General features: G+C 42.8%; 2 protein-coding genes across 2 annotated transcripts; both read right to left on the minus strand.

The window, feature by feature from the left end:
• Nucleotides 1-1312: 1312 nt before the first annotated feature.
• Nucleotides 1313-2034, minus strand: LOC133104260 (gastrula zinc finger protein XlCGF49.1-like). Its single transcript, XM_061209891.1, has 2 exons — nt 2014-2034; nt 1313-1939 (listed from the first exon to the last, which is right to left on the minus strand). The coding sequence occupies exons 1-2, from the start codon at nt 2032-2034 to the stop codon at nt 1313-1315; spliced, it is 648 nt and encodes a 215-aa protein (XP_061065874.1).
• Nucleotides 2035-2045: 11 nt separating this feature from the next.
• LOC133103889 (putative protein ZNF815) lies at nt 2046-20610 on the minus strand. The gene is given in 8 exon segments (XM_061209485.1): nt 2046-2130; nt 2132-2409; nt 4531-4626; nt 4913-5039; nt 11695-11720; nt 15015-15231; nt 15828-15964; nt 20498-20610. Coding segments are annotated over 6 exon segments (621 nt in total). The 5' UTR covers nt 15031-15231; nt 15828-15964; nt 20498-20610; the 3' UTR covers nt 2046-2052.
• Between the last annotated feature and the right edge of the window lie 7381 nt (nt 20611-27991).

The raw sequence follows: 27991 nt of genomic DNA on the forward strand, positions 1-27991 counted from the left end.
GTTCTTCACATTTTATTATTCTGGATTATGAACTCATCTTGGGTTTGTATGTCAGAACCCTGAGAAACACAGGTTGAGGGTGTCTTCCTCCAAGAATAGTTTGTGTTTGCTTCTGTAAAGTTGTTTCAAAGACCAGGACAAATTTCTATGTTAATTGTTCAGTTTTTCAACCAGGACATGAATAGGGCAAATTCACAATTCTAACTCGTAAGAGGTGCAGGTCACGGCTTGTGAATCATCAGGGTAAATTCCTTCCCTACCAGAGCCCAGGGAGAGACAGACAAGCTTCCTGAGCAAATGAGCAGGTTTTTCTCTGGTCCATCCTTTCCCTGTATGTACAGGTGTTTGAAATTTCTCAATTTATGAGGTATTTCAGTGCCAAGCCTTCTGCCTATAGCTTTTAACACCCAAGCTTCTGGGTAAACAAACCTACAGGGCAGCTTACAGCATCAACTCACACACTTTTCAGTTCCCTCTGGAACTGGCACCTGGAAACCTCACTGATTTTCTTGCAAGCTGAATTATGCATTTAAAAGAATGTTACCTGTTATTGTCCATCATTTCAAGTGGTTTACAGTGGAACGTTTTTCACTTTAGGTTGTCCACAATACTGCCAGAAAAGGGAGTCCCAACCTTACTCATTTAACATGACTTATAAACTAGTTGATGGAGAGAGATCAGGGGATGTCATGAAATTGCTGGTTTCCAGATCCAGGGGGGCTCTGTAATACTTGCCAGCAAACAAAAAACCAAATGGTATGTGGTACAGTGTATGGACTTCCGGTTGAGAAGTAAATCCCAGTTATAACGTATATTAAAGACAAAAGGGTGTAATTTAGTGTGGAAACTCTTGATAGATGTCATCCTACATATTATGGTATCTGTGTCTACAAGTTCACAATTATGTTCAACTACAAATGCAGTTCAAAAATAAGTAAAATAAAATTCTGTTTATGTAGCATCTCCAGGAACATAGTCCCCACATACCCCTGGGATTGTTCTGTGGCTTATTCAATCTGTTGTCTTAATGGTTTAAATTATTCACTTAGAGCTCAATAGCCACAGTTAATGTAGACACAGATACACTTCATAGTTAAGTTTATCCTATAAAAATAGATCCCTCTAGAGCGTCATTACACTTCTATCCTTAGTTTTAAGAGAATAAGCATTTCCTAGTTCTCCAAATTGGTAGGAAGGTCTGCCCACAGTGGCATTGGACTTCTTGCTGAAGGATTTTCCACGTTCACAAAATCCACAGGGTTTTCATTCCTAGATGTGTTGGGAATTCCTGATGAAAACCTTCTCTGTCACTTTAGCCGTACAGTTTCTCCCTGGTGTGAATTCTGTGGTGTCTGATGAGGTTCGCCTTCTGGGAGAACGTTTTCCCACAGTCAGAGCATTCATAGGGCTTCTTGCCCATATGGGTTCTCTTGTGTATGATGAGGCAGGAGTTTTGGGAGAAAGCCTTCCCACATTCGCTGCACTCGTAGGGTTTCTCTCCGGTGTGAGTCCTCTGGTGAAGGATGAGGTGTGACTTCTGGAAGAAGGCTTTCCCACACTGGCTGCAGCCATAGGGCTTCTCTCCTGTGTGGATTCTGTAGTGGATAATGAGGCATGACTTCCGGGAGAAAGATTTCCCACATTCTTCGCAGCCGTAGGGTTTCTCTCCTGTGTGGGATCTGTGGTGTTCAATGAGACGTGACTTGTGGGAGAAGATTTTCTCACAGTCTGAACACTTATAAGGCTTCTCTCCAGCCAGAATGGCCTCGGGTATGGAGAGGCTTGTTTCTGGGGAGAGCTTTTTACCACATTTGCCGTTTCCGCCGGGTTTCTCGTCTGTGTGATTTCCCGGACGTTTTTTGCTGAGGCAAACCTTCTCCCCCCTCAGGCCATCCCCCTGGTCGTTGCATCCAGAGGACTTCTCATCCCTGTGGACTCTCTGATGGGTGATGAGTTCTGATTTATGGGAGAAGCCTTTCCCACATTTGGTACATTTGTGGGGTTTCTCGTTACTGTCGGTTCTCTGATCAGCATTAAGGGCTTGGTCACGGCTTAAAGCATTTCTACATTGGTTACATTCACGTGGGTGTGCCCCAGAATGTGGAGTTTCCAGCTTAGAATAGAGAAATAAGTTCCCCTGTGCATCATATTCAAATCTCCTTCTTGCAAGGTACGCGTTAGGAGTAACGCCTGCATTACCCGGCAAGGCTGCTCCACACGACTCGCACTTAGGGACCTGTTGTCCTGAAGAAACAACGTTTGTATTCGGACAGGTGTTTTTTTCAACTGTGTTACATGCGTTGTGCCCTTCTGGGGTCAATTTTTTCTTGTCTAGGAGTGCAACTTGCTTCAAAAGTTTGTCTTGGTGTTCCCGTTGTCTATCTACTTGGGTATCAACTTGCAAAACTTCTAGGGAAATAATAAATAAGGACACAAACGTGTTATCTTTCCAGGATCACATCGTAGAACTAAACTATTTCAGAAATGTTTGGAAGGAGGATTAACTTTGTGGTTTCAAACCTGATTGCCCAGATTAAATAATTATAATCATAATCCTACTACAAACACTTCCTACTCCCTTGGCTTCTGAAAAGAAAAAAAAAAATGAGAAATGGAAACAGATAAAACCCTGACGGTGAATATACGTAAGCTCTGCTATTATCAAGTCCACACATTAAATTGGGAAGAAGGTGAAAACACACACAAGAGAAAAACTAGAGGATAGTGGACTCAAGGCATTGATGTGCTGATGAACCAGGTCACCAAGAGGAAAAGAAACCCCGATCTGTACCAATTACCAATCTCCATGGTGAAAGCATTCCCCAATGTGACCAATTTCAAGATGACATTACAGAATGCAGAGCCAGAGGATTCTGCCACCATTGGCCATCACAGGCCAGTACTAGCTCTAGCATCCCTAGGTAAGGGGAAGACATAATAAGGAGGTCCCATCAGGAGATAAGGGTATTTAGGAATTATGAACGAAGACTAAAGACAGACCAGAGTTTTCAGGGGACTCTAGGGAGAAGGGTGTTTAGGAAATATGAGCAAAGGACTCGGGGTGAACGAAGTGTGAGTTCCCCTCACTTTATTCCTAGGTTGCAAATAGGCTTTTCTCTCACCTGCACTTCCTGTGCCCTTCCCACCTTAACTTCCCCTCCATTCTGTACATCAAATTAATTTTCTCAAAGCATCAAGTTCTTTAACTGTTAAAGGAATTCTCCTAGAGTCAGAGGTCCATTCTGCAGCGATTTAGTCTCACATGGATCTACGTGGTCTTCACGATGTCCAGTATATGGACACAAGATAAGTACCGTAGACCCGAATGCAAGCCACCCTTGCCCCGGGAAGATTCCCTGTTGTGCTCTGATTGCTCAGATGACCGTTTTCTTCATTTGGTTCCTTAAAACCAAATCTGGCCGACAACCCAACCCTACGTGTCCCCTTCCCATATGCCTGCAGATCAGCCCCTCCACTAAACCCATACTGACATTCCTTGGGCAAGTTGGTTTCCACAGCACTGTGGAATCTACTTGGAGAATCTTAACTGTTGGATTCTTCATCCTATGCTTAGATCTTTATTTGCTTTTTCTTTACTTACATTTTAAACCACAAATACCCCGCTATTTCACCTTGGGCACTAATACCCAGTGGAACCATGGAACTCCTGTGTTTAGAAATATTTATGTTCCCTGAGCCCCACTGCTGAATTCCTAAGAGACAAAATCAATGCCTACTGATCTTCCCCAGCAGGATTTTCTGGGTTGGGACCCAGCCAGGGGGCATTTTTAGAGCTCCCCCAGTGAGTCTGGTGTACACCCCTGATTAATAACAACTGCCCTGAACAAATGCTTGATAAAGGATCCTTGTCCTAGACAGTAGAGGGGGTTAGTCAATATATACTATGTGTGTCCTGCAGAAATAAAGATGAATAAAACAAAGGCTCAGCTCCCCGTGGGATCACACTGAGATGGGGGAAAAGCTTCAGTTATAACGTATCAGACAAAATGGGGACATGTTACATGGTCTTGAAAGAAGATGAATTTAAAGTCATACAAAAGGTAGAAAATAAGTTTTTAAGGCATTGAAAGAAAAGACAACTAAAATAAAAATGAGTGGCACAAAATAACAGTTATTTTAAAATAGGACAAATCTATGAACCCCTGAAAGCATGAGAAAGCCTGTTTTATAACCATGGGGACAAGCGTAAGCCTGAAGATTCTAGAGAAAGACTGAGAAAGCAAGGTCTTAGAAGGGGGCAGCGGAATAGAATGAATGGATAAACTTTAAAAGAATATGTCTTTCTCTAAAATCCAGGGAAAGGAGAGTGATCATGCAGTGATGTGTGATGTATGCAGGTAGCAGGAATCATTTGGGCATTTCAAGGTCTTGGGTCAGATGTCCATAGCTGCTTGCAAAGATCCAAGGCTTTTAACACAGATGTGTGAAACAAAAAAAATCTGAGGTTCCGCTTTGTGACCTCCTGGAATCTCATGTCCATTGTTCCCCTCCAGGCTGGTTCTCTCTCACCTGGAAAGCTCCATCTGAGGATCTCTTCCTCCTTCATCCACGGTTCTTGCCCCTGCTCCAACCTGGAGATCACAGCTGGTTTGGTGACTTGACAGCCTGTTCATAAGAAATAGTTACAAGATTTATGCCGAGCCACCTGGGCCATCCAAGGAAGCAGAAGGCTCAGGCTGCCTAATGAACATTTACATCTCAGCCAAAGAACAGCTATTCCACTTGGGAGGAAAATTCACAAATAATCCAGGTGAGATGAGAACAAGACTTACTGATGGTTGAAACCCAAGGCCAAACATTTTTAGTACTTAACAGGGTCTTACATAACTGAGAAAAGAAAGGAGCTCAGACATAAGCAGCGGGCAGGGGGGAAACAGGAAGCCTTCCTCACCCACGGAGACCAGGTGGCTGTAGTTCTCCAGCATCACATCCCGGTACAGGGTCCTCTGCGTAGGGTCCAGCTGCTGCCACTCCTTACGGGTAAAGCCCACAGCCACGTCTCTGAATGATAACGACCCCTGGAACAGCACACTCCTGATTAATCTGGAGTGCTCAGCACAGAGTATTATGGCAAAGGTGTAGAGGAGATGGATCTTACCACCTTCGGAGGTCAGGTTTCCCCATGTTAAGTTATATAGGAAGCTTAGCATGCCCCTAACTTTGTACGACATTTTGTGGGAGAGAAAAAAAAAAGATCATTAGAAAATATCTCACTTCTGGATCTCTGTTCATCCATTCATCCATCCATCCATCCATTCAGTGAACAAGCATCTACGGAAGACCAGGTATGTCACTGGTGTTCTGCATGGTGCTTGAGGTTGAAAGCTCAATGCCACATTGCTTCTGTTCTAGGGCATTTGTAGTCTGGTGGAGTGAGATGAATGTAAGAGACTGCTGTGTGGTAACAATACACTGAAGGCTATGATGGAAGTACATTTAAGTACAGAACAGACACAAAGAAGACAGCAGTCAAATTCAACATCCTGATGTCAAGTTAAGCTTCATTGGAGGTCACATGTGAGCAGAATCATGAAAAATAAATTGTGTTCTGATGTTGGAAGGATATTCCTATCAAGAGGCATGGCCTGCGCAAAGGCAAGGAAAATCTGGTAGGAACTGCAAATATATGACAGTAGGGAATGACAGTATAGAGTATAAGGGGGATGTGTGTGTGTGTGTGTGTGTGTGTGTGTGTGTGTGTGAGAGAGAGAGAGAGAGGTCAGATCATAGGACAAACAAAGGGTTTTTCATACATGCAGTGGGGACTCCATCACAGTATTTAAGAAGGGGAGCTACCAAAGACAAACTGATGTGGAAGATCACTGCATCACTGAGGTGGGAATCACTGGGAGGGAGAGAATGAATAAAATTCGGGTACAATTATAGGGAATTCCCTGGCAGCCCAGTGGTTAGGACTCCGTGTTTCCACTGCAGGGGGCACGGGTTGGGGAACTAAGATCCTGCAAGTCACGTGGTGCAGCCAAAAAAATAATAATAATAAAAATAAAGTTCGGGTACAATTATAATCATCAACATGTGATATGGTCAAAATTAAGGTGGCAACAACAGGAAAGCAGAGAAAGGATTCCACGTACACAGAACAGGGCTTGGCTCCCCTTCCCTTTCACCCTCCTCTTCTCTCTCTCTGAATGAATTAAGGACCAAAATTACAATTTTAATTTATACTGAGTATTTTATATGTATATATATATAATGTTAGTGTGTAAATCATTTTAAATATTGGTTTAGAAGTTAAAAGGCAAAAGGGTAAGAATAATTATCTCAGATTTGTTAATGGAAACAATATAAAAGGAAGTAAAATCTGTCATAACAAAGTGGAGGGGGAAGTAAAGTGTAGAGTTTCTGTATGCGATTGAAGTTAAGTTGTTATCAGGTTAAAATAGACTGTTAACACTATTAAATATTCAATGCAAGGCTCATGGTAACCACAACAAAATCTACAGTAGGTACACAAAAATAAAGAGAAAAAAATCAAAGTATATCACTAACAAAACTATCCTCAAAGTACAACAAAGAGAGGAAGAGACGAACAAGAGGACTACAAAACAGAAAACAATTAGCAAAATGGCAATAGTAAGTCCTTACCTATCAATAATTACTTTAAATATAAGTGAACTAAACTCCTCAAATTAAAACACATACTGTGGCCAAATGGATAAAAAAGCAAGACCCAACAATTTTCTGTCCACAAGAGACTCACTTTAGATATAAGGGCACATATTGGGTGAAGGGATGGAGAAAGATAGTCCATGCAGATGGTAATCAAAAGAAATCAGGTCTGGCTATACTTACATCAGACAAAATAGACTTTAAGTCAAAAACTATCACAAGAGACAAAGAAAGTCATATAATTATAAAAGGGTCCATTCAACAGGAAGATGTAACAATTATATACGCACAGACCATCAAAGCACCTAAATATGTGAAGCAACATGGACAAATCAGAAGAGAGAAATAAACAGTAATACAATAATAGTAGCAGACTTAAATACTCCATTCTCATCCAAACAGAAAACCAACAAGGAAAGAGCAGAACTGAACAACACTATAGACCAAATAGCCCTAAAAGATATATACAGAACATTCTACCCAACAGCAGCATAATACTCATTCTTCTCAAGAGCACACAGAACATTCTCCAGGATGGATCATATGTTAGGACATAAAAGCAAATCTTAACAAATTTAAGAAGACTGAAATTATTCACAAAGCTAGAAATCAATAATAGTAATGAAAATGGGGAAAATTTTAAATACATGGAAATTAAATAACCACACTCTTAAACACCATTGGGTCAAAGAAGAAATCAAAAAGGAAATTAGAAAATATCTCAAGACAAATGAAAATGAAAACATACCAAACCAAAACTTAGGAGACGTAGCAAAAGCAGTACTAAGAGGCAAGTTTATAGCAATAAACACCTACTTTTAAAAATAAGATACCAAATAAACAACCTAACTTTGCACCTTTAGAAAAAGAACAAACTAAGCCCAAATTAGCAGGGTTTTTTGAAAAGATAAAATTGAGAAACCCTTAGCTAGACTAAGGGGGAAAAAGAGAAGACTGGAATATATAAAATCAGAAATGAAAGAGGAGACATTACAACTCATGCCACAGAAATAAAAAGGATCATAAGGACTATGATGAACAATTATACACCAACAAATTGGACAACCTAGAAGAAATGGATACATTTCTAAAAAAAAATACAACCTAATAATGCTGAATCAAGAATAGAAAGCCTGAGCAGACCAGTAACAAATAAAGAGAATGAAGAAGTAACCAAAAAACTGTCAAACTGTCAACAAAGAAAAGCCCAGGAACTTTATGAGTGAATTGTACCAAAAATTCAAAGAAGAATTGGCACCAATCTGTCTTAAACTCTTCCAAAAAACAGAAGAGGGAATCCTTCCAAACTCATTCTATGAGGCCAGCATCACCCTGATACCAAAACCAGACAAAGACACCACAAGAAAACTCAGGCCAATATCCCTGATAAACACAGATGCAGAAATCCTCAACAAAAGACTAACACATCAAATTCAACAGCACATTAAAAGAATCATAAACCATGACCAAGTAGGATTTATCCCTGGGATGCAAGGATGGTTCAACATATGAAAACCAATTACTGTGATTCACTACATTAACAGAATGAAGGATAAAAATCACATAATCATCTCAACAGATGCATAAAAAGCATTTGACAAAATTCAACACCCTTTTATGATAAAAACTCTCAACAAATTAGGTATAGAAGGAACTTACCTCAACACAATAAAGGCCATTTATGAAAAGCCCACAGCTAACACCATACTCAATGGTGAAAAGCTGAAAGCTTTCCCTCTAAGTTCTGGAACAGGGCAAGGATGCCCACTCTTGCCTCTCCTATTCAACACAGTACTGGAAGTCCAGCCAGAGCAATTAGGCAAGAAAAAGAAATAAAAGGCATCCACATCAGAAATGAGGAAATAAATGTACCTCTGTTTGCAGATGATGTTATCTTAGTGCAGGGTATCAAAGAGATGTCTACATTCCCATTTCATTGCAGCATTATTCACAATAACCAAGAGATGGAAACAGCCCAAGTATCCATCAGTGGGTGAATGGATAAAGAAAATGTGGTATATATATACAATGAAATATTCAGCCATGAGAAAGAAAATCCCACCATTTGTGACAACATAAATGGACCTGAAGGACATTATGCTAAGTGAAATAAGCCGGACAAAGAAGGACAAATATCGCAATGATCTCACTCTTATGAGGAATCCAAAATAGTCAAATTCATAGAATTAAAGAGTAGTATGGTGGTTACCAGGGGCTGGGAGGAGGGGGAAATTGGGAGGTTGGTCAAAGGATTCAAAGTTTCAGATATGGAAGATGAGAAACTTCTGGAGATCTACTGTGCAGCATCATACCTGTGTTTAACAATACTGTACTGTATACCTAAAAATTTGCTAAGAGGATAGATCTTATGTTAAATGCTCCTACCTCAAAAGAAAAAAGTTATAAAGGTGGGGGGAGGGGAATTTTTGGAGGCAATGGATAAGTTTATGGCCTTAACCGTGGTGATGGTTTCATGGGTGTACACTTATCTGTAAACTCATCAAATTGTGTACATTAAATATGTACAGATTGAATGTCAATCATACCTCAAAGTGGTTTAAAAAAATAAAAATTTCTAGTAGTCACTTTTAAACAGTAAAAAAAAAAAGAATTTTAATCTGTCTTTAACCTAATCTATCCAAAATATAATTCCAACATATCACAATTATTTTAAAATCACTGATATAGTTTTCATTCTTTTTTAATCATATCACATCTTCAAAACCTGGTGTGTATTTTCCACTTAAGGTACATCTCAATTCAGACACTATTTTCAATTTCACTTTGGTGAAATGTAGTCCTATCAAAACAAAGTTGTGTTTCCTGAAAAAATATTTACTCTGATTCAGTTTTTAAATTGAAATGTAATTTAAAAATTCAGAACCACAGTCACATTAACCACACTTTGGATGCTCAGTATCTACCTGTGGCTACTGGCTACCGTGATGGACAATGCATGTCTAGAACACATCAATACTACTGGATTCCTTTGCTGGGAATTTGCTATTGGTAGATAAAACTACAGTTTAATCATTAAGGGCCCAGTTCTATGTCTGTCTGTCTGCCTGCATTCAGATCCCAACTCCATCGCCTAATGGATTTTAACATCTCTAGCCTCAGTTTGTTCATCTGTAAAATGAGGGAAGGAGTTAATGGTAATATCTATCTCACAGGTTTATTCATGAAACAATATACGAAAAACACAGAGACCGGCACATAAGTGCTCAACAGATAGTTTTATAAGTTTTATTGTCATTATCTTTATCACACATAGCCGTAACAGGGAGAAGCTCCCAGTGAGACTTGGTCTCCTACAAAACAATAGTTTCCCCCAGAAGACACCAAATGAAACCTCCAGCTTCACATACAGGTCTGACAGCCTCATGTTGCAGTCAGCTCTCTCCTCTGAGGAGGCTGTGGAGTCACCACCTGGTTTTCAACCTCTCAGATTGGTCCTGTCCCCAGATGTTCCTGGTATCAGATATCCAGATAGTCCTAGCTTTATTAAGCACAGACACTCCCATCAAGACAGGTCCCTACACCTGAAACTAACACAACACTGTAAGTCAACTATACTTCAATTAAAAAAAAAAAAAAGCACCTGTAGATAGAGCATTCTGCAGCAAAAAAGACAGGTCCCTGAGCTCAAAACCAACACCCTGTGAATGCTTGCCTTCCTGGAGTGGACAGCTGCAATGTTTATCCAGCAGGTCTCATCTTCCTCTGGGACTAACATCCTCCCTCCTCCCCACCCCAAGCATATGGTGCTCCTGGGAGCACCCCTCTGCAGACCCAGCCCCTCAGCCCTTGAACTAAGCTGGACCAATCCCAATCTTTCCCAAAGATCTTTCAAACTGGCCCTGTGAAAGGAGACTTGGTCCCATTCTGTGGCAGAACTTGTCAATGTGAGATGTGAGAGCTGATGGTCACCCTATTTCCGGCCATACGGATGAAGTCGGCATGAGAAAAGGAGTCACAGAAACAGGGACAAGGGAACAAGAGAGACACCTGGTGAGATCTGGGTCCCTGGGCGGAACTCTCCCAGTCCCAGCTGCACGCCTGCTCTTCCCAGTTTGGGGTGCTGCCTAGATTTTTGTCTTTGTCCTCAACTAGCTCTAGCTGGGTTTCGGGCTCTTGTAACTTCCAGGATTCTGACCAGTGCACTTCACGTTCATGCAACCCTAGAGCCCGGGGTAAAGAGGGAGGCCCTTTAGGAACAGAGGCATTTGAGAATGACCGGCTGACAGAACACAACGATATCATGATGTCTGAAGAAAGATAATGACGACCAGTGAGAAAGGACGCAAGGGAGGTCAAGGGCAATGAGTGAGGTCTAAGTCACGGAGAGAGAAGGAGGCAGGCGAGCTCGCACAATCTTCCCTCCTGCCCCTGCCGAAGACGGAAGCTTTGAGCTGTTGAAGCTCCATCTGTGTCAAAAATTATTATGAACAGCAGTTTGAAGAACATGCCACTCACTCGTTCCTCTAGATCATGCAGTGTTTTATCTAGGTCAGTGTGAACCGTAACACAGCTGTTTATGCAGACCTAAGTGTTTGGATTCCTCCAACAACTGTAATCACAGATTTCTGCACTGGTACAATATCCACTCTTTATACTGGAAAAAAAAAAGTCACAGGAGATCTGCTGTTGTGTTTAATTGAATGTTGCTATTATTGAGGAATCTGCCTGCTATATCTCACGTATGGAGACCCATCACATAAATGTCTAAATATCCTAAAAAGCTTTATTTCCCCTGAGAAGGCGATATGCTTGTCCCAGACAACACAAGTCATATATGGGATGGAATCTGTCTTTTTAAAGTGCCAGGCATGTCAGGCATAAATTTAGAGGGCAGCTAATAAACCCCAACAGCCTCTGTACTGCCCCCACCCTGCCTTTCCCATGGCCTTGATCGTCCACTCTCTTCCTATTTTCACGGATCCTGATTTCTGTTTGCATTGTGTTTGATTGGATTAATTCTTACAAGCATCCTGAAATCCATGGTAAAACAAAAAGCGCAGTTGAAAGAAATGCCACACTCACCTGGCACATGGTCCTTCCTTGCTGGTCTGGGAAAAGCAGACACCTGTGGAGGCAGAGATTGGGGTGGGGGGAGAAGAGGACATGAGAGGCCAAGCTTGCCTCCAGCCTCAGAATCAACTGCTCTAACACCCCAGGCACGGGGTGGCATGGGGGCTCCTCCCAAGAACCCCATTTATCAGAGCAAAGCCCTCACCTTGGAATGTGATGGGGACCCAACTTTGAGGCTTGAACCTGAATTATTTTTCTACTTAATGAATACATATCCCTGTGTCGCAGTAATCAGTGTGCAATTTGCTACCCTCCCCTGCCACTACCCAGAAATTTAATTAATAGAAATTTATTCTGAAGAAACAGTCATGAGTTCGGGCAAAGATTCAGCGGCCAAGATATTTATTACAATCTGGTAAAACTCTGAAAAAACAGAAATAACTAAATATCCAACTATAGAGGACGAGTTAAATGAATATACCACAACCAAAGGGAAATAAACATCATGTAGCTAATAAAAATAAAACCATAGAAGACAATTTATTGATCGTATACTGGCAACTGAAAAAGGTGGTTGAAAACTATTTGATCTCACACACACACACACACACACACACACACACACACACACACTCTCACACAGAATAGTCTCTGAAATGATGTAAGACAAAATGCAAGTAGTAGTTAGCTTTGCATAGTTGGATAATGCCCAATTTTACATTTTTTTCTTTGTACTTAGATGAATTTTCTAAGCTCTTCTATGACAAATGGGCATTTCTTATATGATCATGCCTTTAAAATGATCATTTTAAAAATATCTGTAGCCTACTAATCTTCTAACCCAAAGCTTCTATCACCATTCCTGCCCCTGGTGTTGAGGAAATTCACAGGAAAATATAAAAATGGGTTCTAGAAGGCGGAGTCCATTCAATGGCACTTAGCTAAGGCAACTGGAGGTCTATTAACCTGGGGCGCTCAGTTCTATCCGTGGATCCTGCTAAGTTTTGTTTGCTTCTCCTCTCGTAGCTGTAGTTTCTCGACAGTAAATTTTATTATTAAGACCTGTTCTGGGCTGAACTGTGCTGATCTCTGCCCAGGAAGTGGTCCCGGTCTGGCTCTGCCACTTACCAAATATGGGACAAGATCTGATGACTTCTCCTGAGCCCTCCTCCTCCTTTCCTCATTTTCCCAGGGAACAGGAACACGAAGGTTCAGGAGCAAATTTACTGTGGCTGGAAGCATCAACTGGACCCCACACCTATCTCTCCTGAATAGACACGAGGTTGGTCCTAGGTAAGTTCCTACTCAGGATAGAGACACACTGGAGTTTGATCCAAGAATTCTGCAGAGACACTAAAACTCTAGAATTACAGAAACTCCATAAAGAATTCTGAGGGTGTCTTTTTTTAAAAATTGGAGGCTACCTAAGTGCTTAAAAATAAGAGATTGGTTAATAAATTATGATACAATTAAAGCATGCCAAGCTATGAATCAACTTAAAATATTATAAATATTTGACATGGAATGATCTTCCAACAATACCAGCAAGTGAAAAAAGCAGGATACATAGCATATGATTCACAGATGCGTAACAGGAGAATGGATGGGATTTTTTCCCACGTGCCTGGAAATTTTAGCTAAATCCCAAATACCCCAAATTCTAAGGAGGAGCTTCCAGACACACCCTAACAGATTCCTTCCTTTGGGGGAGGGAAATTATCGAAGGAGAGCTGTCTATTGAGGGAGTGTACCGTGGGGCTTGCCTCCCGTCCTAGTTGGGGATTGCTCCCCTTGCAAGCCAAGAGGGGGTGTGCTCCAAGAAAACTGTTCATGGGTTCTGGAGGGAGCCTGGAAAAAGGGAGAACTACACCCCCAGGCTGGCGTATGTCCAGCTGCAGAAACTCCCCAGAGGGGGGCTCCTTTGAATGTTTAGGGCATGCAGGAACCCAGAAACAGGAGCCAGCTTTCCAGCTGAAGAATTCAGAAGTCAGAGGCTCCCCACGGCAGCCAGGGGAGGGGAGGGCGCAGGGGCGGAAGCCACCTGCACGGCCTGCGTTTGCTGGATCAAGGATGGGAGGGTTCCTGGGGGAGCCAAGTGGATGGTGGGGAAGCTAAGTAGGCTTGAGCCCTACTGTAGGGATGCTGATGAAGCAGGCTGCTGGCAGGGTGAAGAGAGCTGGTCCTGAGGGGCAGGACCACTGAGCCAAGAGCATGGAGGTCTTCAGAGAGCCACTGCTGGTGTCCCAGGCTGGGCACCCCGACAAAGGGCCATCACGTGGCCTCCTGCGGAGTGGAGGGCAGCCAGCACTAGGCAGGTGAGAGCTACAAATAACACCAAGCAGGGGAAAATTTGAGCTATTTTTTCCTCTACTCTCCCCTCCTCATACCCTGACCCTGGAGGAGAAAGGAGGGAATCCAATGAGAAGGAAGAATTGAGGAGCAGAGACAGAACAGATCACATGCCCTTCCCACGGGGAGGTCCCAGACCTCTGGCTCCACACGGGGGAGGGAGAAGCTGGAAACTGGACATGAGAGTAAGATGTTCACAGACAGTTGGCAACTGAGGGGGGCCTATTCTATTATAACCTGAAGTGACCCAACAGCTATGGGGTTCCCTGAGATAGCATCCCGGAGGGGAAGTACAATGGGTTGAATTGTGTTCCCCCAAAAGCTATGTCGGAGTTTTAGCCCCCAGGACCTCAGAACATGACCTTACTTAGTAAGAGGGTCTTTGCAGACGATCGAGTTAAAATGAGGTCACTGGGGTGGATCTTAACGCAATATGGCTGTGTCCTTATGAAAAGGGGAAATTTGGACACACAGACACAGCGAGAAGTTCATGCGAAGAGGAAGACAGAGGTCAGGGTGATGCAGCAGAAACCACGGATTGCCAGCAGAGCTCCAGAAGCTCGGGGAGAGGCCTGGAGCAGGTCCTCTCTCATGGCCTCAGAAGGAACCAACCCTGCCCACACCCTGATCTCAGACTTCCAGCCTCCTGAACTGTGTGAGATTCAATTTCTGTTGTGTAAGCCACTCAGTCTGTGGTACTTGTGATGGCGGCCCCAGGAAGCTAATACAGGAAGACGGGCCCAACAGCGTGGGTCAAAAACAGTGGTCTGTGACCCTCTACTCCATTTCCTGCTTCATCGTCATGGAATGGGTATTCATAAACATGTAAAGAAAAAAATTCTATAGAAAACACGCAAAATGTTAGCAATGGTTACCTTCACACGGTAGGATTTGTTTTTCACATTTTCTAATTTTTTCAACAGTAAACGTGCTCATTGTTTAATACTTAAGTATGGCATAAAAATATACATATATCATCTTACTGGGTTCTCTCTCCATGACCTCCTATCAGAGTCCTGCCCCTGGAGGAGAGGAAATCCGTGAGAAGGTCTGAAGGGGTGGAGGGTAGGGAGGGGCGGGGCTTAGCGATGAGGGCCCCGCCCAGCCTCCTCCGGACAGGAGCCCTGGGGGCTAGTGCTGGCTCGGCCTCTAGTAAGCTGGGTGGCTCTGAACACCTCTCTCACGCCCATTTTCTTTCGTCTTTAACAGGAGAAGGAAAAACGAAATACTCTTAGGTTAAGAAAGCAACGTCTGAGCCTTGACTCAACTAGAAGGGGGGGTGGGGTTACAGGTCACTAGAAGTCAGGTGTGGAGGTGACAGTGGGATGGGAGGAGCTACACATCTAGCTGGATGGACAGCAGAGAATGAGAGTAAACGCGAATGAGTGGAGAGAAATTGGTGGTTGGGGGGGTCACCCTCAGAGCCATGGGGGTCCCTTCCCTGCTAGTTCATGCTTCTCACACCCTAAAGGAGACCCCCCCTCTCCTCCTACCAAACCTTCCCCTAAATCAAGTCCTAGATGATCCCCTAAGGCAATGACATCACCCAAATTCTGCCTGCAAGCGGGTCCTGGGCTGTTGTAGGGGCACTTTTCGGGGGGCTGCCCCAGATTGTGAGCCTCCAACTTCAGCCCTAAGCTACGGAGCGGGATGAGAGAGGGATCCCTCTTACCAAGGAGATGGCTGCTCCCCGGGTCACCTTCCTTACGAGAATTTTTCTATTCTGGGATGCCTGGGATTTGAGGACTGGGACCTATTCCGATCGCCACAGCTCTGCTCTCCTGCTGAGGACTTACCGTCAGCTGGAGGCTCAGCTCCGGCCTCCGAGACTCTGCAGGTAGAAGCGGGTAGAAAGAAGCTTGAATATGCAGACAGGACAGAGCCGCCCTGGCTACAGTCCGATTCTAAGCCTTTGCAAAGACACTAAGAAAACCTGAAAATAAATAGACGACATGGTGAGACTCAGGTCAAAATATCAGCAGGACACTTTACCTCTGAGTTGGAAATGGATGGGGGGCAGAGGGGGAGTCTGGAAGAGCGAAAACCCAAGAAGGAGCCGGTGCATCGTCTCTGGCTTTGAAGACAGACGTGAGTGTGAGAAGATGCTGAGACAGGCCCTCAGCCGACAGCGGGCAGGGACGCAGGGGCCTCCGACCTAAACCGCCAGAAACTCACTCCCCCTGACCCCGAACTCCTGGAGCGGACTCTCCCCCGGAGCCCCGGAGAAGAGGCCGCCCCGTCCAGTGCCTTGATTTTGGCCTTGGAGACCCGAGCAGAGAGCGTGGCCATCCCACCGGGACTTCTGGCCTCCGAGCTGTGAGCTGCTTTAAACCACTAAATGTGTGGTGATTTGTTTGTTATACAGATATAGAGGAGAACACAGACAGGGCGGAGCCGGAGACCACGCGGAGACTCCCTGGGTAGTGAAGGCCTACAGGAGGGGAGTGGCTGCCATTGCTGGAAACGCGGGAAGCCCCATCCTTCCAGAAATTTCTCTCCTGAGGAACAAAAGCCCTGTGTTGCTGGGGAAGGTTAGCAAAACCCTGTTGCTGCCAGAGCACTGGTAAGACCCACCGCATGTGGCAGGAAAAAGAAACAAACAAACAAACAAACACACACTATCCCCATGGGAGAGGGGCAGACATAGGTCCTGGGCTCAGACTTTTAGAGCCGCCAACCTCGCAGGGAGGGGCAGCATCCCCAAGGCCCCAGGGCCCTCCTGAGACTGAGACACAAAGAGCACCCTGCCCCTCCTCCAGCAGGCCAGCCAGCACCGAGGAGCAGGCAGGAGTGCCAGCAGGAGGAGAGTCAAGGGGCGCGGGGTGGGGGGGAAGCCGGCCGCGGAGGGGGGGACCAGCAACCAGCCGGCTCCAAGCACAGAGCCACGCCAGCCGAGGCCGACGGTAACCATAGAGACAACAAATGCCAGCATTGCGCAACTCGCAACTGCTGACCCGTCTTGTCGCAACCAAACTCCTGCCCTCCCAGCTCCGCACACTGAAACGGCCCAGCAGAAGTCTCCCACACCCAATGCGCGGCATTCATTTTAAAAATTTGGAGACAAAAAACAAGAAAGAACGACCCACTGGAAGGAGACAAAGCAATGACCAGAAGTCAACTAGATCTTAGGTCCGTGTCCCCAGCAAATGTACACGATGCATATGCAGCTCAAATGCACTTTAACACTGACGCGACGCAACAAGGAGAAACTGACAAATCGTCAATCACAGCAAAAAGAGTTTAGTATATACTTTTAGAAACGAAGATCTAAGATACAAAAAAAAATAGTAAGAATATATAAGATGTGAATAACAATTTAAAAGCTTGACCTATTGGATCAGACAGAAGAATGAACTCAATAGTTAGAGAATATACATTTTTTAAAGTGCATCTGATATAGTTATAAAATTGACAAGCTAAAAAATAAACCTCAACAAATCTTTTAAAAATCAATACTGCATAGATGCCACTCTCTAAACCAAAAAGTAATAAAATCAGAAAATAAAAAGAATGCAAAAATATTTACAACGACTACAAAAATACTACATACCAAAATTGGTGGATACTTACACACACATACTTAAAGGAAAATTATAGCCCTAAGATAGGCATTAAATTAAAACTGGAAATTAATGACATTCAATGCAGGAGGCTAGCACAGAAAAAGAGAATAAACTCAAAAGACGTAAAAAAAAAAAGACAAGTATGAGAAGAAATTTTAAAAGAATAAAAGAAATAATTAAGCAGATTTTTTAAAAAATCCTGCCACAAATGTATTACCTGAATCTAATCATGATGTAACACCAGACAAACCTAAATTGAGGAACATTCTATAATAACTGGCCTGTATTCTTCAATAACATCAATGTTATTAAAGACAATGAAAGATTGGGAAACTGTTCCAGAGTAAAGGAAACTAAAGAGATGTGGGGGGGAATGCAATGCATGATCCTGGATTTTCTTTAGCTAGAAAAATTATTATTGAGACAGCTAGTAAAATCTGACTAAGATCCGTGGGTTAGACAATGGTATTGCATCGATGTTAATCTCCTGATTTTGATCATTATACTGTGGTTGTGTGACAGAATGCTACTGTTTTTGGGAAATGCACATTGAAGTATTTACACACACACGTATATGTATAGAGGGGGGAGGAAAAGCAGGATAAAGCTAACTGTATTAGCAATGAGCCGAAGATGGCCCCTGGGTGGTTTATGTCTTCATAGCAGACTGAGACCAATAGCTCAAAAGACTAGCAGCCCCAAACTCAAATATCAACACATGTGAATGTTTTAAACACAGTCCAAATATCAGCACATTTTTAGTCATTTAGAAGCTGCATGCTTTACCCACCCTGTGAAACCACACCCAGTTTCTGATAGCTATAAACCATGTGGCTATAAAGATCCCAAGTGGCTCGGACCCAGAGATACCCCCGGGGTTCCCTCGTCCTCCTCTCTTCTGGGAAGTGGCCCCTGGGTCCCAGCCTCTGGGTGGGCTCATGCTGCAAGAGGCCCCTTTCTCCCTCATGCATGCGTAAATAATCTTTGTATGTGTTCCTGCCACTTCATGTTTACATCTTTTTCCTTAACTGGCCCTGAAATCCCTCCAATTCCTGGAACCCCCTATACAAATGTGGTAAAATGTTAGTATTTGGGGAATTTAGATGAAAGGTATTTAGAAATTCTTTGCACCATTCTACTATTATGAGTTTTCTGTAATTCTGAAATTGTGCCCAAAATGAAAAATTAAAAAGAAAAAACTAAATTCAATTCTTGGAAAGGATTTATTACAACTAATAAAATAGTTGTTTTGTATTTTAAACTAATGAAATAGACTAACTTCAGGCAGGACTGATCAAGAAAACAAGAAAAGGCAAAAAAGAAACAATTTTTGGACATGAAAAAGGAGACAATTACAGATATACTGGAGTTTTCTTTTAATTATGAGACTATTATAAATAATGCCGTTAAGTTGAAATTAAATTGGACAACTTTCCAGAAAAATATAAATTAATCAAATTAACAAAGCAACAGAAAACCAAATAAACTACAGAACATTATGTGAAATGGATCCATACTCAAAAATATACCCATCAAAGAAACATTAGGTCCAATCAAATTCCATTCAAGATTTTTGCAATGTGCACAAGGCAAAATGGATTTGTATCTAGACAATACACTAGAAATAAATAAGAAAAAATCTAAAAGAAATATAGGCAAAAGTAATGAATATACAACACAAGCGTATATATTGTTTGTGGCTACATTCATATTTGTAAGTAAATAAAAACATGAAAGGATACATAGCAATTTCAGAAGTTACCTCTGAGTGAGAAGAAGGAAAATGCCAATAGGCAGGATGCAAAAAGCCTTCAAGTATTTATGAGGTTTTAGTTCTTCAGAAAATTTGAAGCAAATAAACCTTTAACATTTGCTCAATCTAGATGATAAGCACAAAGGTTTCTTTCTTTTTCTACTTTGCATGCTGCATTTGAGATATTTCCTAATATAACTAATTATAAATAGTAGAAAAATATATATATATATAGAACTATGGATTGCAGTAGGGGAAACTCCTTCAATAAAACCCAAGTTCAAGGCATAATGGAAAAACCTGATACATTTGACCTTATCAAGATTTAAAACTATAGTACCGGTTTCAGTTTTTCCCCACAGCTCAAATCTGTCCCAACTTGAACAAAAAAGAATCAAAGAAAGACAAATCCTCCATCATTTCTGCATCACTTCCCACCCTCACGTTGCTCTCTTTCTTCACCAACTGCCTTAAAAGAACAGACTACACTGAACTTTCTCTGCCTGCAAACAGATGCGCTCACACTACCCCACCTTCACTCCCGAGACCCGGCGCTGCTAAGGCTTCACAAATCTGAGATACAACGCCTCTACTCTTCTCTCACTACCTTATTCAGCCGCTCATACATTCCGACCAAAAAACAAATATAACCGCGCCACTGCCTTGCTTAAAACACTTCAGGCACCAACAGGACCCAGTCCACACCCCTTAAGCTAGCTTGATCTGCTCCCTCACCACCTCAAGGCTCCTCCAGAGCGCGGAATCCAGCCGTACCCCCTCGGTTTAAGCCTCTTACCTTTGCATATGCGGTTCCCTCCGCTTGGAATACCCTTTTGCCCCCTTCCACCTACGCAGACCCTATTTAAGTCTGATCTTTAGCCCCGCCTCCCCCAGTAGGAACCTCCCTCCCTCCCAGGATGTCCATTCATCCAGTAGAGATAACTACCAGGGCACCCACACCCTGAGGGCCCTCATCTGTTCACAGGAGTGACATCTCCATAGGACCCCAGCCACGGATGGGACCCGGTGCTTCCCGAGGGCCTGACCCAGACACTCTAAAGGCTTGTCAGATGAATACTGACACTGTAGACCCCTGAAATAACAATCGTTTCACAAACTTCCTTAATTGCCCTCATAGCTCAGAGCCTACCCTTGGCTGGATGTAGGGTCCGCAGGAGTGAGGGCGGGTCGGAGAGAAGGGGGGCCTTTCCTCAGCAGTTCCCTCCTCACCCACAGGAGGTCTGGACGCCTGAGTGTAGTTCAGGGACCTGGGTGGGCAGAGAAGCTCCAGGTCAAAGGTCAGAAACAAATCCACCGTCGGGAAAAAGCGGTGACCATTCGCGGGAGAGCTAGTCCCCCGCTCCTTGAGGCCAAGGCTATCACTGGGTACCCTGTGGTAGCCCCCTGTGGATGGTGGGCTCGGAAGAGGCTGAGCTGTGGGAGGTCAGAGAAGCAGTGAGACCTAGTCAGCCTGTGGCCCCCAGCCCACACCAGACAGAAACCCTGACCCTCTGCAGAAGATGTCAGACGGAGCCGCCCACCCGGACCCCCCCGGACCCCCCGCACAGAGCACCCCCCTCCTAGCGGCCCGCCTGGCTATGCAGCCGTGGATTCCGCCACACGTGCCCTCCCTACAGCCGGGAGCCGAGGGGACCACCAGTCCGAGGTGCCGCGGAGACCTCAGAACCGGCCAGGTCCGAGGTGCTGGACGCCGTAAGACCAGCCTGGGGTCCGGAAGTGCGCAGATCACACTCGGACATCCCTGCACTGCGTAGGCGCCCCTGGACTGGGGTGGAACTACAACTCCCGGCAGCCTCCGCGGCAAGGCACTTCCGGTCAGCCAGAGGCGCTTCCGGCCACGGGGGAGCTGGCGTGGGCGGGCACGCGTGGCGACGTGGATTGGCAAGGAGGCGTGTCTCTTGGCAGCCCTGATGGACCTGCGGGCTGGCCATGAACACAGCATCTTCACGGTGTTGCCGGGCCGGCAGTGACCCTGGTGGTTTCCCGCCGCATCCGATCAGATCCGTTCCCATCCCGGCGCCATTTTGAGGGGCAGGTTATGGGCTCCCCAGTCTTGAAAGTCCAACCTGGTCCTAGCTGTAGGCCGTGTCCCAGAAAGTCTGCTCTCTGAGGGGCTCCATGTCGGATGTGTTATTCTGTAAAAAATGCCTGCCCTTTAGCCCTCATGACAATCCCCGAAATAGGTATTGTTAGCCCCGTTTGGGGATAGAGGAATCAGAAGCAGCCTTTCTCAATATTTTTACTCTGGAGGCACCCTTGAAATAATTCTCAGGTCTCAGGGAACACTTGCCTAAGTATTATGTCTGCAGCTCATGATAGAATATGGCGATATATATATATGCATACACACATATGAGATGCCGAATATATGAACTGGACAGTGGCCAGACCACATATAAAAGCGGAACTGTGGGAACTTCACTGGCGGTCCAGTGGTTAAGACTCCAAGCTTCCGATGCAGGAGGCGGGGGTTCCATCCCTGGTGGGGGAACTAAGATCCCACATACCGCGAGGCAAAAAAATAATAATTAACACCAGAATTCTGACCTACCACTTCCGTGAGCTACCCAAGAAACCAACCCCCTTACCTACAGTAAAAAGCCCAGGAAGCCAGACCACTATCTCTAGTCACATTCCAGGAAGCTAAACAGTAACTTTTATAGCGGTTGGCTCCAGATGACCAGGACTGGATCAATAACTGACAGCTTCCCTGGTTTTTGTACCTGCTTCCAGTTAGGACCAACCAAAGAAAGTAAAACATGCTCCCCTAACCAAGCTCATAGGATGCCCTGCATCTAGTTAGCCAGCCTTTAGCTTCCCCATACCAAGAACCTCCAAAGAGGGCATACCAGATATCTTCCTTTTTCCACTGTAAAACTCTCGCATTCCTCTGCCTGTCTTTGAGTCTCTACTGAAACAAGTGACAGTGACTGTCTCATTTGCTCTAACAAGCTCTGCATAAATAGCCTTGCCTGTTTTCATTTGGTTGGTCTTCATGTAGTTTCAAAGATACAGTTAATGGTAAATATTTTTCTGTAGATTCTGCTTATTTTGACTAGCTACTGTATTGTGTGGCTTTCCTCTCATTCTTTCCTCTCATTATTTGCTATTAAAATTTATTACTCAAAATTCACTAAGTGAAGGTAACAGGAATTTAAACTTAAAATGATGCTTTTCAGATTATCAGTGCAACACGAAGAAGAACTTTCGGATTCCTAGAGCTGTTGAAAAGTGTAATGGGTTTCAAGTGGAGGGTCAGAGGGTATTGGAAGAAAATTTTCCTTTGTGATTGTATAGATCTGTGCTGTTCAATACAGTAGCCACTAACTACATGTGACTATTGAGTACTTGAAAGGTGGCTAGTCCAAATTAAGATATGCATTACAGGGAGATCAGTTCGGTGCTTTGTGATGACCTAGAGGGATGGGATAGGGAGGCTCAAGAGGAAGGGGATATGGGGATATATGTATACATATAGCTGATTCACTTTGTTGAACAGCAGAAACTAACACAACACTGTAAAGCATTTATACTCCAGTAAAGATTGGGGGGGGGGGGGGGACCCGAACGAACTTTTTGGCCAACCCAATACATGTAATAGCAAAAAATAATAATAAATAAGATGTGCTTTAATTGTAAAATACCCTGAATTTTGAACACTTGATATGAAAAAAGTGAATGTAAAATATGTCATTAATAACTTCATAATGATTATATGCTGAAGGAACAATGTTTTAGACACACTGAGTTAAATAAAACAGTATTAAAATTAAAAAATAAAATGATGCTTTTCATATGCTTCTAACATTTATACTGCTAAAGTTACTAAAGCTTAAAACTTTAGGATATCCTATATTACATAATAGTGTTAATAAATTTGACTTCTTATTTTACAATGTTGCTAGAACTGCCTGCAGAGTTTAAACAACCAAATACAATATTGGTCTGAAATATTCTCTGTGACATGTATCTTGTGTGTGTGTGTGTGTGTGTGTGTGTGTGTGTGTGTGTTGGAGGGGGATGTTAGGGGTAAGGAACGTCATTATGTGATTTTGAAAAACCTATAAAATGATCATTTAAGCTACTTACTAATATGTTCAAATAGTAAGTTTCATATCAATTAATGTTTTGCAGTATTGGAAACAACCTGTAAGAACTTTTAAAATACGCTGTTAGGTTCAGCTCATGCTCTTTTTGAAAAAAAGGAAAAAGTAATCTTATTTTTTTGTAACATGGGATTGCTTTTCCTTTTGTTTCTAATTCCTGTATTAGGTTTGGACATCAGGGATTTGAGTCCTTTGCAGATTCAGCTACATAGTTTTCTACCTTTTGGTTTGTTCTAGAGAGAATTATAAACAATAGAAATCATCTCTTTAAAAAAGTTTGGAAAGATTCATTTGTGAACCTTTTGAGTACAGAACCTTTTACAGGATAATTGTTTGAGTGTTTTATGTCTTTTTATTGTTGTTGTTCTTTTCCTGTATAATCAACTTTGGTAATATATTTTTTTCTTCCAAATTGTCTTTTAATTCAGTACTTTCAAGTTTTTTACTATGTTATTTATCATGTCTGTTACTTTGAATTATTTAAAATTTCCAGATGTATTTTTAGAGAGTTTTCCAAGAATTGGTATCTCTTTTGTATTGATTAGCACAACCAGGGATTTATCGCTTATTTTTTTCCCAAAGAGAAAGCTTTAGATTTGTTTTTCTCTTCTTCTCTGATGAGAGAGAAAATAAAACTCTTACAGGTATCATCTTCTAACATCAAGATTACATGGAAACTGGGCTTCCCTGGTGGCGCAGTGGTTAAGAACCTGCCTGCCAACGCAGGGGACACGGGTTCGAGCCCTAGTCTGGGAAGATCCCACATGCCGTGGAGCAACTAAGCCCATGCACCACAACTACTGAGCCTGCGCTCTAGAGCCTGCGAGCCACAACTACTGAAGCCCACGCGCCTAGAGCCCGTGCTCCACAACAAGAGAAGCCACCGCAATGAGAAGCCCACGCGCTGCAACCAAGAGTAGCCCCCGCTCGCCGCAACTAGAGAAAGCCTGCACGCAGCAACAAAGACCCAATGCAGCCAAAAATAAATAAATAAATAAATAAAATTTATTTTTTAAAAAAAGAACCAATGCTCAAAAAAAAAAAAAAGATTACATGGAAACTACTTTAAAATAAATGGGGAAGGGGATCATTCCAATCCTAATTATAAAATGAGAACTAAAAATGGATGGAGCTATATTGCTTAGGAGATGGATGAAACTGCTGTAATAGAGACACTAAAACAATAGTGCCTTAAAAAAATCATAGACAATTATTTCTCATAAGCCCATCTAAGAAACTTAGAAGACTAGGCTTCTTCTAAATGACTACTCTACCATCTCTAGGGCATTTTCCTCCTCTCCATGATTCAAGATCGCCATGAACCACATCTGTATCTCAAACAGCAGTAAGAAGGGAAAAGTGTGTACAATGTCCTTTCTTTTAAGGGCACAATCCAGAAGAGGCATGAGTCACTTCTGCTCACATCCCACTGGACAGGTCTCAGTCATATGACCACTGCTATCTACAGGGAAGACCAGGAAAAAAACGTCTTTATGCTGGGAGGGCAATATTCCCAGCCAAAAATCAGGGATTCTGTTACTAAAGAAGCAAAGAATAGATATAGGGAGGTAACTAGCAGTCTCTGCCGTAGGAGATAAGAGAGGATTCGCAATATCATGGAGAATGCCACCCAAACAAATGAAGCAGATTGTGACATGAACAATGAATCTCCCCCCACCTCATTGAGTTGGACTATAGACAGCAATGAATTTTATCCATTTACCCCATTTCACTACAGGACAAAATCTAATCTTGGGGGTGGAAATGATAAGCAGTAATAGCTTACCTGGATATGCTGGATAGAGCTGGAGACAAGGGAATCTAACTGCTCAGATTATAGGTTTTTATGTTTTCAATTTCTTTGAAGAACATAATAAACGTACGGTGTAACAAATCAAACCATACAAATATATAGAGAAAGCTAATTCCTCAGCCCCTACGTTCCAAAGTAACAAATATAAATAGGCTAGTATCTATTCTTCCATATAATTCCCCTGCCTCCATGTAATCATATATAAAATCATACAAGGACCATTCACATTTAATATGATTATTAATATGGCTGGGTTTAAATCTCTCATCTTGCTATTTGTTTTCGTTCATCCCATTTGTTCTTTCTTCTTTTCATCTTTTCCTGCCTTCTTGTGGATTAATTGAATATATATATATTTTTAATAATTTTATTTATTTATTTATTTATGGCTGTGTTGGGTCTTTGTTGCTGCACGTGGGCTTTCTCTAGCTGCGGCCAGTGGGGGCTACTCTTCCTTGCGGCGCGTGGGCTTCTCATTGCAGTGGCTTCTCTAGTTGAGGAGCACGGGCTCTAGGCATGCAGGCTCTAGAGCACAGGCTCAGCAGTTGTGGCACATGGGCTTAATTGCTCCGTGGCACGTGGGATCCTTCTGGACCAGGGATTGATCCTGTGTCCCCTGCATCGGCAGGCAGATTCTTGATCATTGTGCCACCAGGGAAGTCCCTAATTGAATATTTTTTATAATTCTTGTCCTAGCCTATCTGGGCTGCTGTAATAGAATACCATAGATCAGGTGGCTGACAGTTCTGGAGGCTGGGAAATCCAAGATCAAGGTCCCAGCATATTCAGTGTCTGGTGAGAGCCTGCTTCCTGGTTCATAGATGCAGGTCTTTTCACTGTGTCCTCACATGGTGGAAGGGGCAAGGGAGTTCTGTGGGGTCTCTTTTATAAGGCACTAATCCCATTCATGAGGACTCTACCCTCATGAGCTAGTCACCTCCCAAAGCCCCCACCTCCTAATACCATCACTTTGGGGGTTAGGTTTCAACACTTGAATTTTGGGGAAACAAACATTCAGTCTATAGAAATTCCATTTTATCTCTTTTGTCAGCTTATTAGCTATAACTCTTTGTTTTCTTATTTTAGTGGTTCTTTTAGATTCATAGTATCCATTTTAATTTATCATAATCTATCTTCAAATGATATTATATGACATTGTTATTATTATAGCCCTCTCTGGCACTCTGTCCTGAGAACTCCAACTACTTTGGTCTCCCTGGACTCTCAGGTTCAGTCCTTCAACTCAGGGAGTCCACTGGACTTCACCTGGGTTACCCTCTTTATGCCCAAGCCTGAAAACTCTCCCAAGGCTGTAAGCTGGTGCAAGCATACAGTTCCTTCATTAATATCCCAGCTCTCAGGAATCACTGTTCATTTCCTGATGTCCAATGTCTCACAAATAATTGTTTCATACATTTTGTCTGGTTTTGTTTTTTTCAAGTGAAAGAGTAAATCTGGTCCTTGTTATTCTATGTTCACTGGAAAGAAAAGTTCATCTTCATTTTTGAAAGATATTTTCACTGTATACAATTCTACATCAACAGGATTTTATTTTGTTTTGTTTTTTTCTTTCAGCACTTAAAAAGAAGCATTTCATTTTCTTCTGACTTGCAGAATTTCTTCTTCTTCTTCAACATAGAAGTTGCCTTTATTATTTTAGTGTGTTTATTTTTATGCTTCCATATTAGGAATTTTAGAAAAAGAACATCAAACTAAACCCAAAGAAATTAATAGAAAGAAAAAGGATACAAAGAAAATGATAAGTTTGGAGGATAAACTGATACAATAGAAAATAAATAGGACTTCCCTGGTGGCACAGTGGTTAAGAATCTGCCTGCCAATGCAGGGGACAGGGGTTCGAGCCCGGTCTGGGAAGATACCACATGCTGCGGAGCAACTAAGCCCGTGTGCCACAACTACTGAGCCTGCGCTCTAGAGCCCGTGAGCCACAACTACTGAGCCTGCGTGCCACAACTACTGAAGCCTGTGTGCCACAACTACTGAAGCCCGTGCGCCTAGAGCCCATGCTCTGCAACAAGTGAAGCCACTGCAATGAGAAGCCTGTGCACCGCAATGAAGAGTAGCCCCCGCTCGCCGCATCTAGAGAGAGCCCGTGCGCAGCAGTGAAGCCCCAATGCAGCCAAAAGTAAATAAATAATATGTTTTTAAAAAAAAGAAAAAGAAAATAAACAAAAGTAGAGAAGGTCAAAAATCCAAAAGGCCTAGTTGAGAATGACAAAATTATATTACTTTTTGAAGATATAGGAGAATATCTTCATGATTTTAGAATATGGAAGAGAATTTCCTAAGAAAAACAGAAAAACCATTAACTATAATGATTGGTAAGATTGTATCAAACGTAAGGACACGGTAAGAGGATGAATGAACTAGCCATAGAGTCGGAGAAGATATCAATAATATGTATAACTTAGAAGAACATCTGCAGAATTAAGAATGCCTACAAATCAATAAGAAAGAAGCAGATGATGCAATAGAAAAAAGAAGAGGTCAAAAAAACTTAAGAAGGCACTTTCAGGAAGAGAAAACCCAGATGGACAATTAAGGACACAAAAAGGTGCTCGACTTCAGTAATGATCAAGGAAATGCAAATTATAAACACCAGACTGTCACTGGCAATTCCAAGGATGAGCAGGGCTGTAAAATCACTGGAACACTAACTACCGGAGGAAATTAATACAACTGC

Source organism: Eubalaena glacialis, chromosome 13, assembly GCF_028564815.1.
Source record: "Eubalaena glacialis isolate mEubGla1 chromosome 13, mEubGla1.1.hap2.+ XY, whole genome shotgun sequence".
NCBI classification, from domain to species: Eukaryota; Metazoa; Chordata; class Mammalia; order Artiodactyla; family Balaenidae; genus Eubalaena; species Eubalaena glacialis.

Coding starts and splice junctions, on each gene's coding strand:
- LOC133104260 (XM_061209891.1), bottom strand. CDS start 2,034: ATGCTGATCAGAGAACCGACA. Junction 1,940..2,013: donor TGCTGATCAGAGAACCGACA/GTAACGAGAAAC, acceptor ATCACCCATCAG/AGAGTCCACAGGGATGAGAA.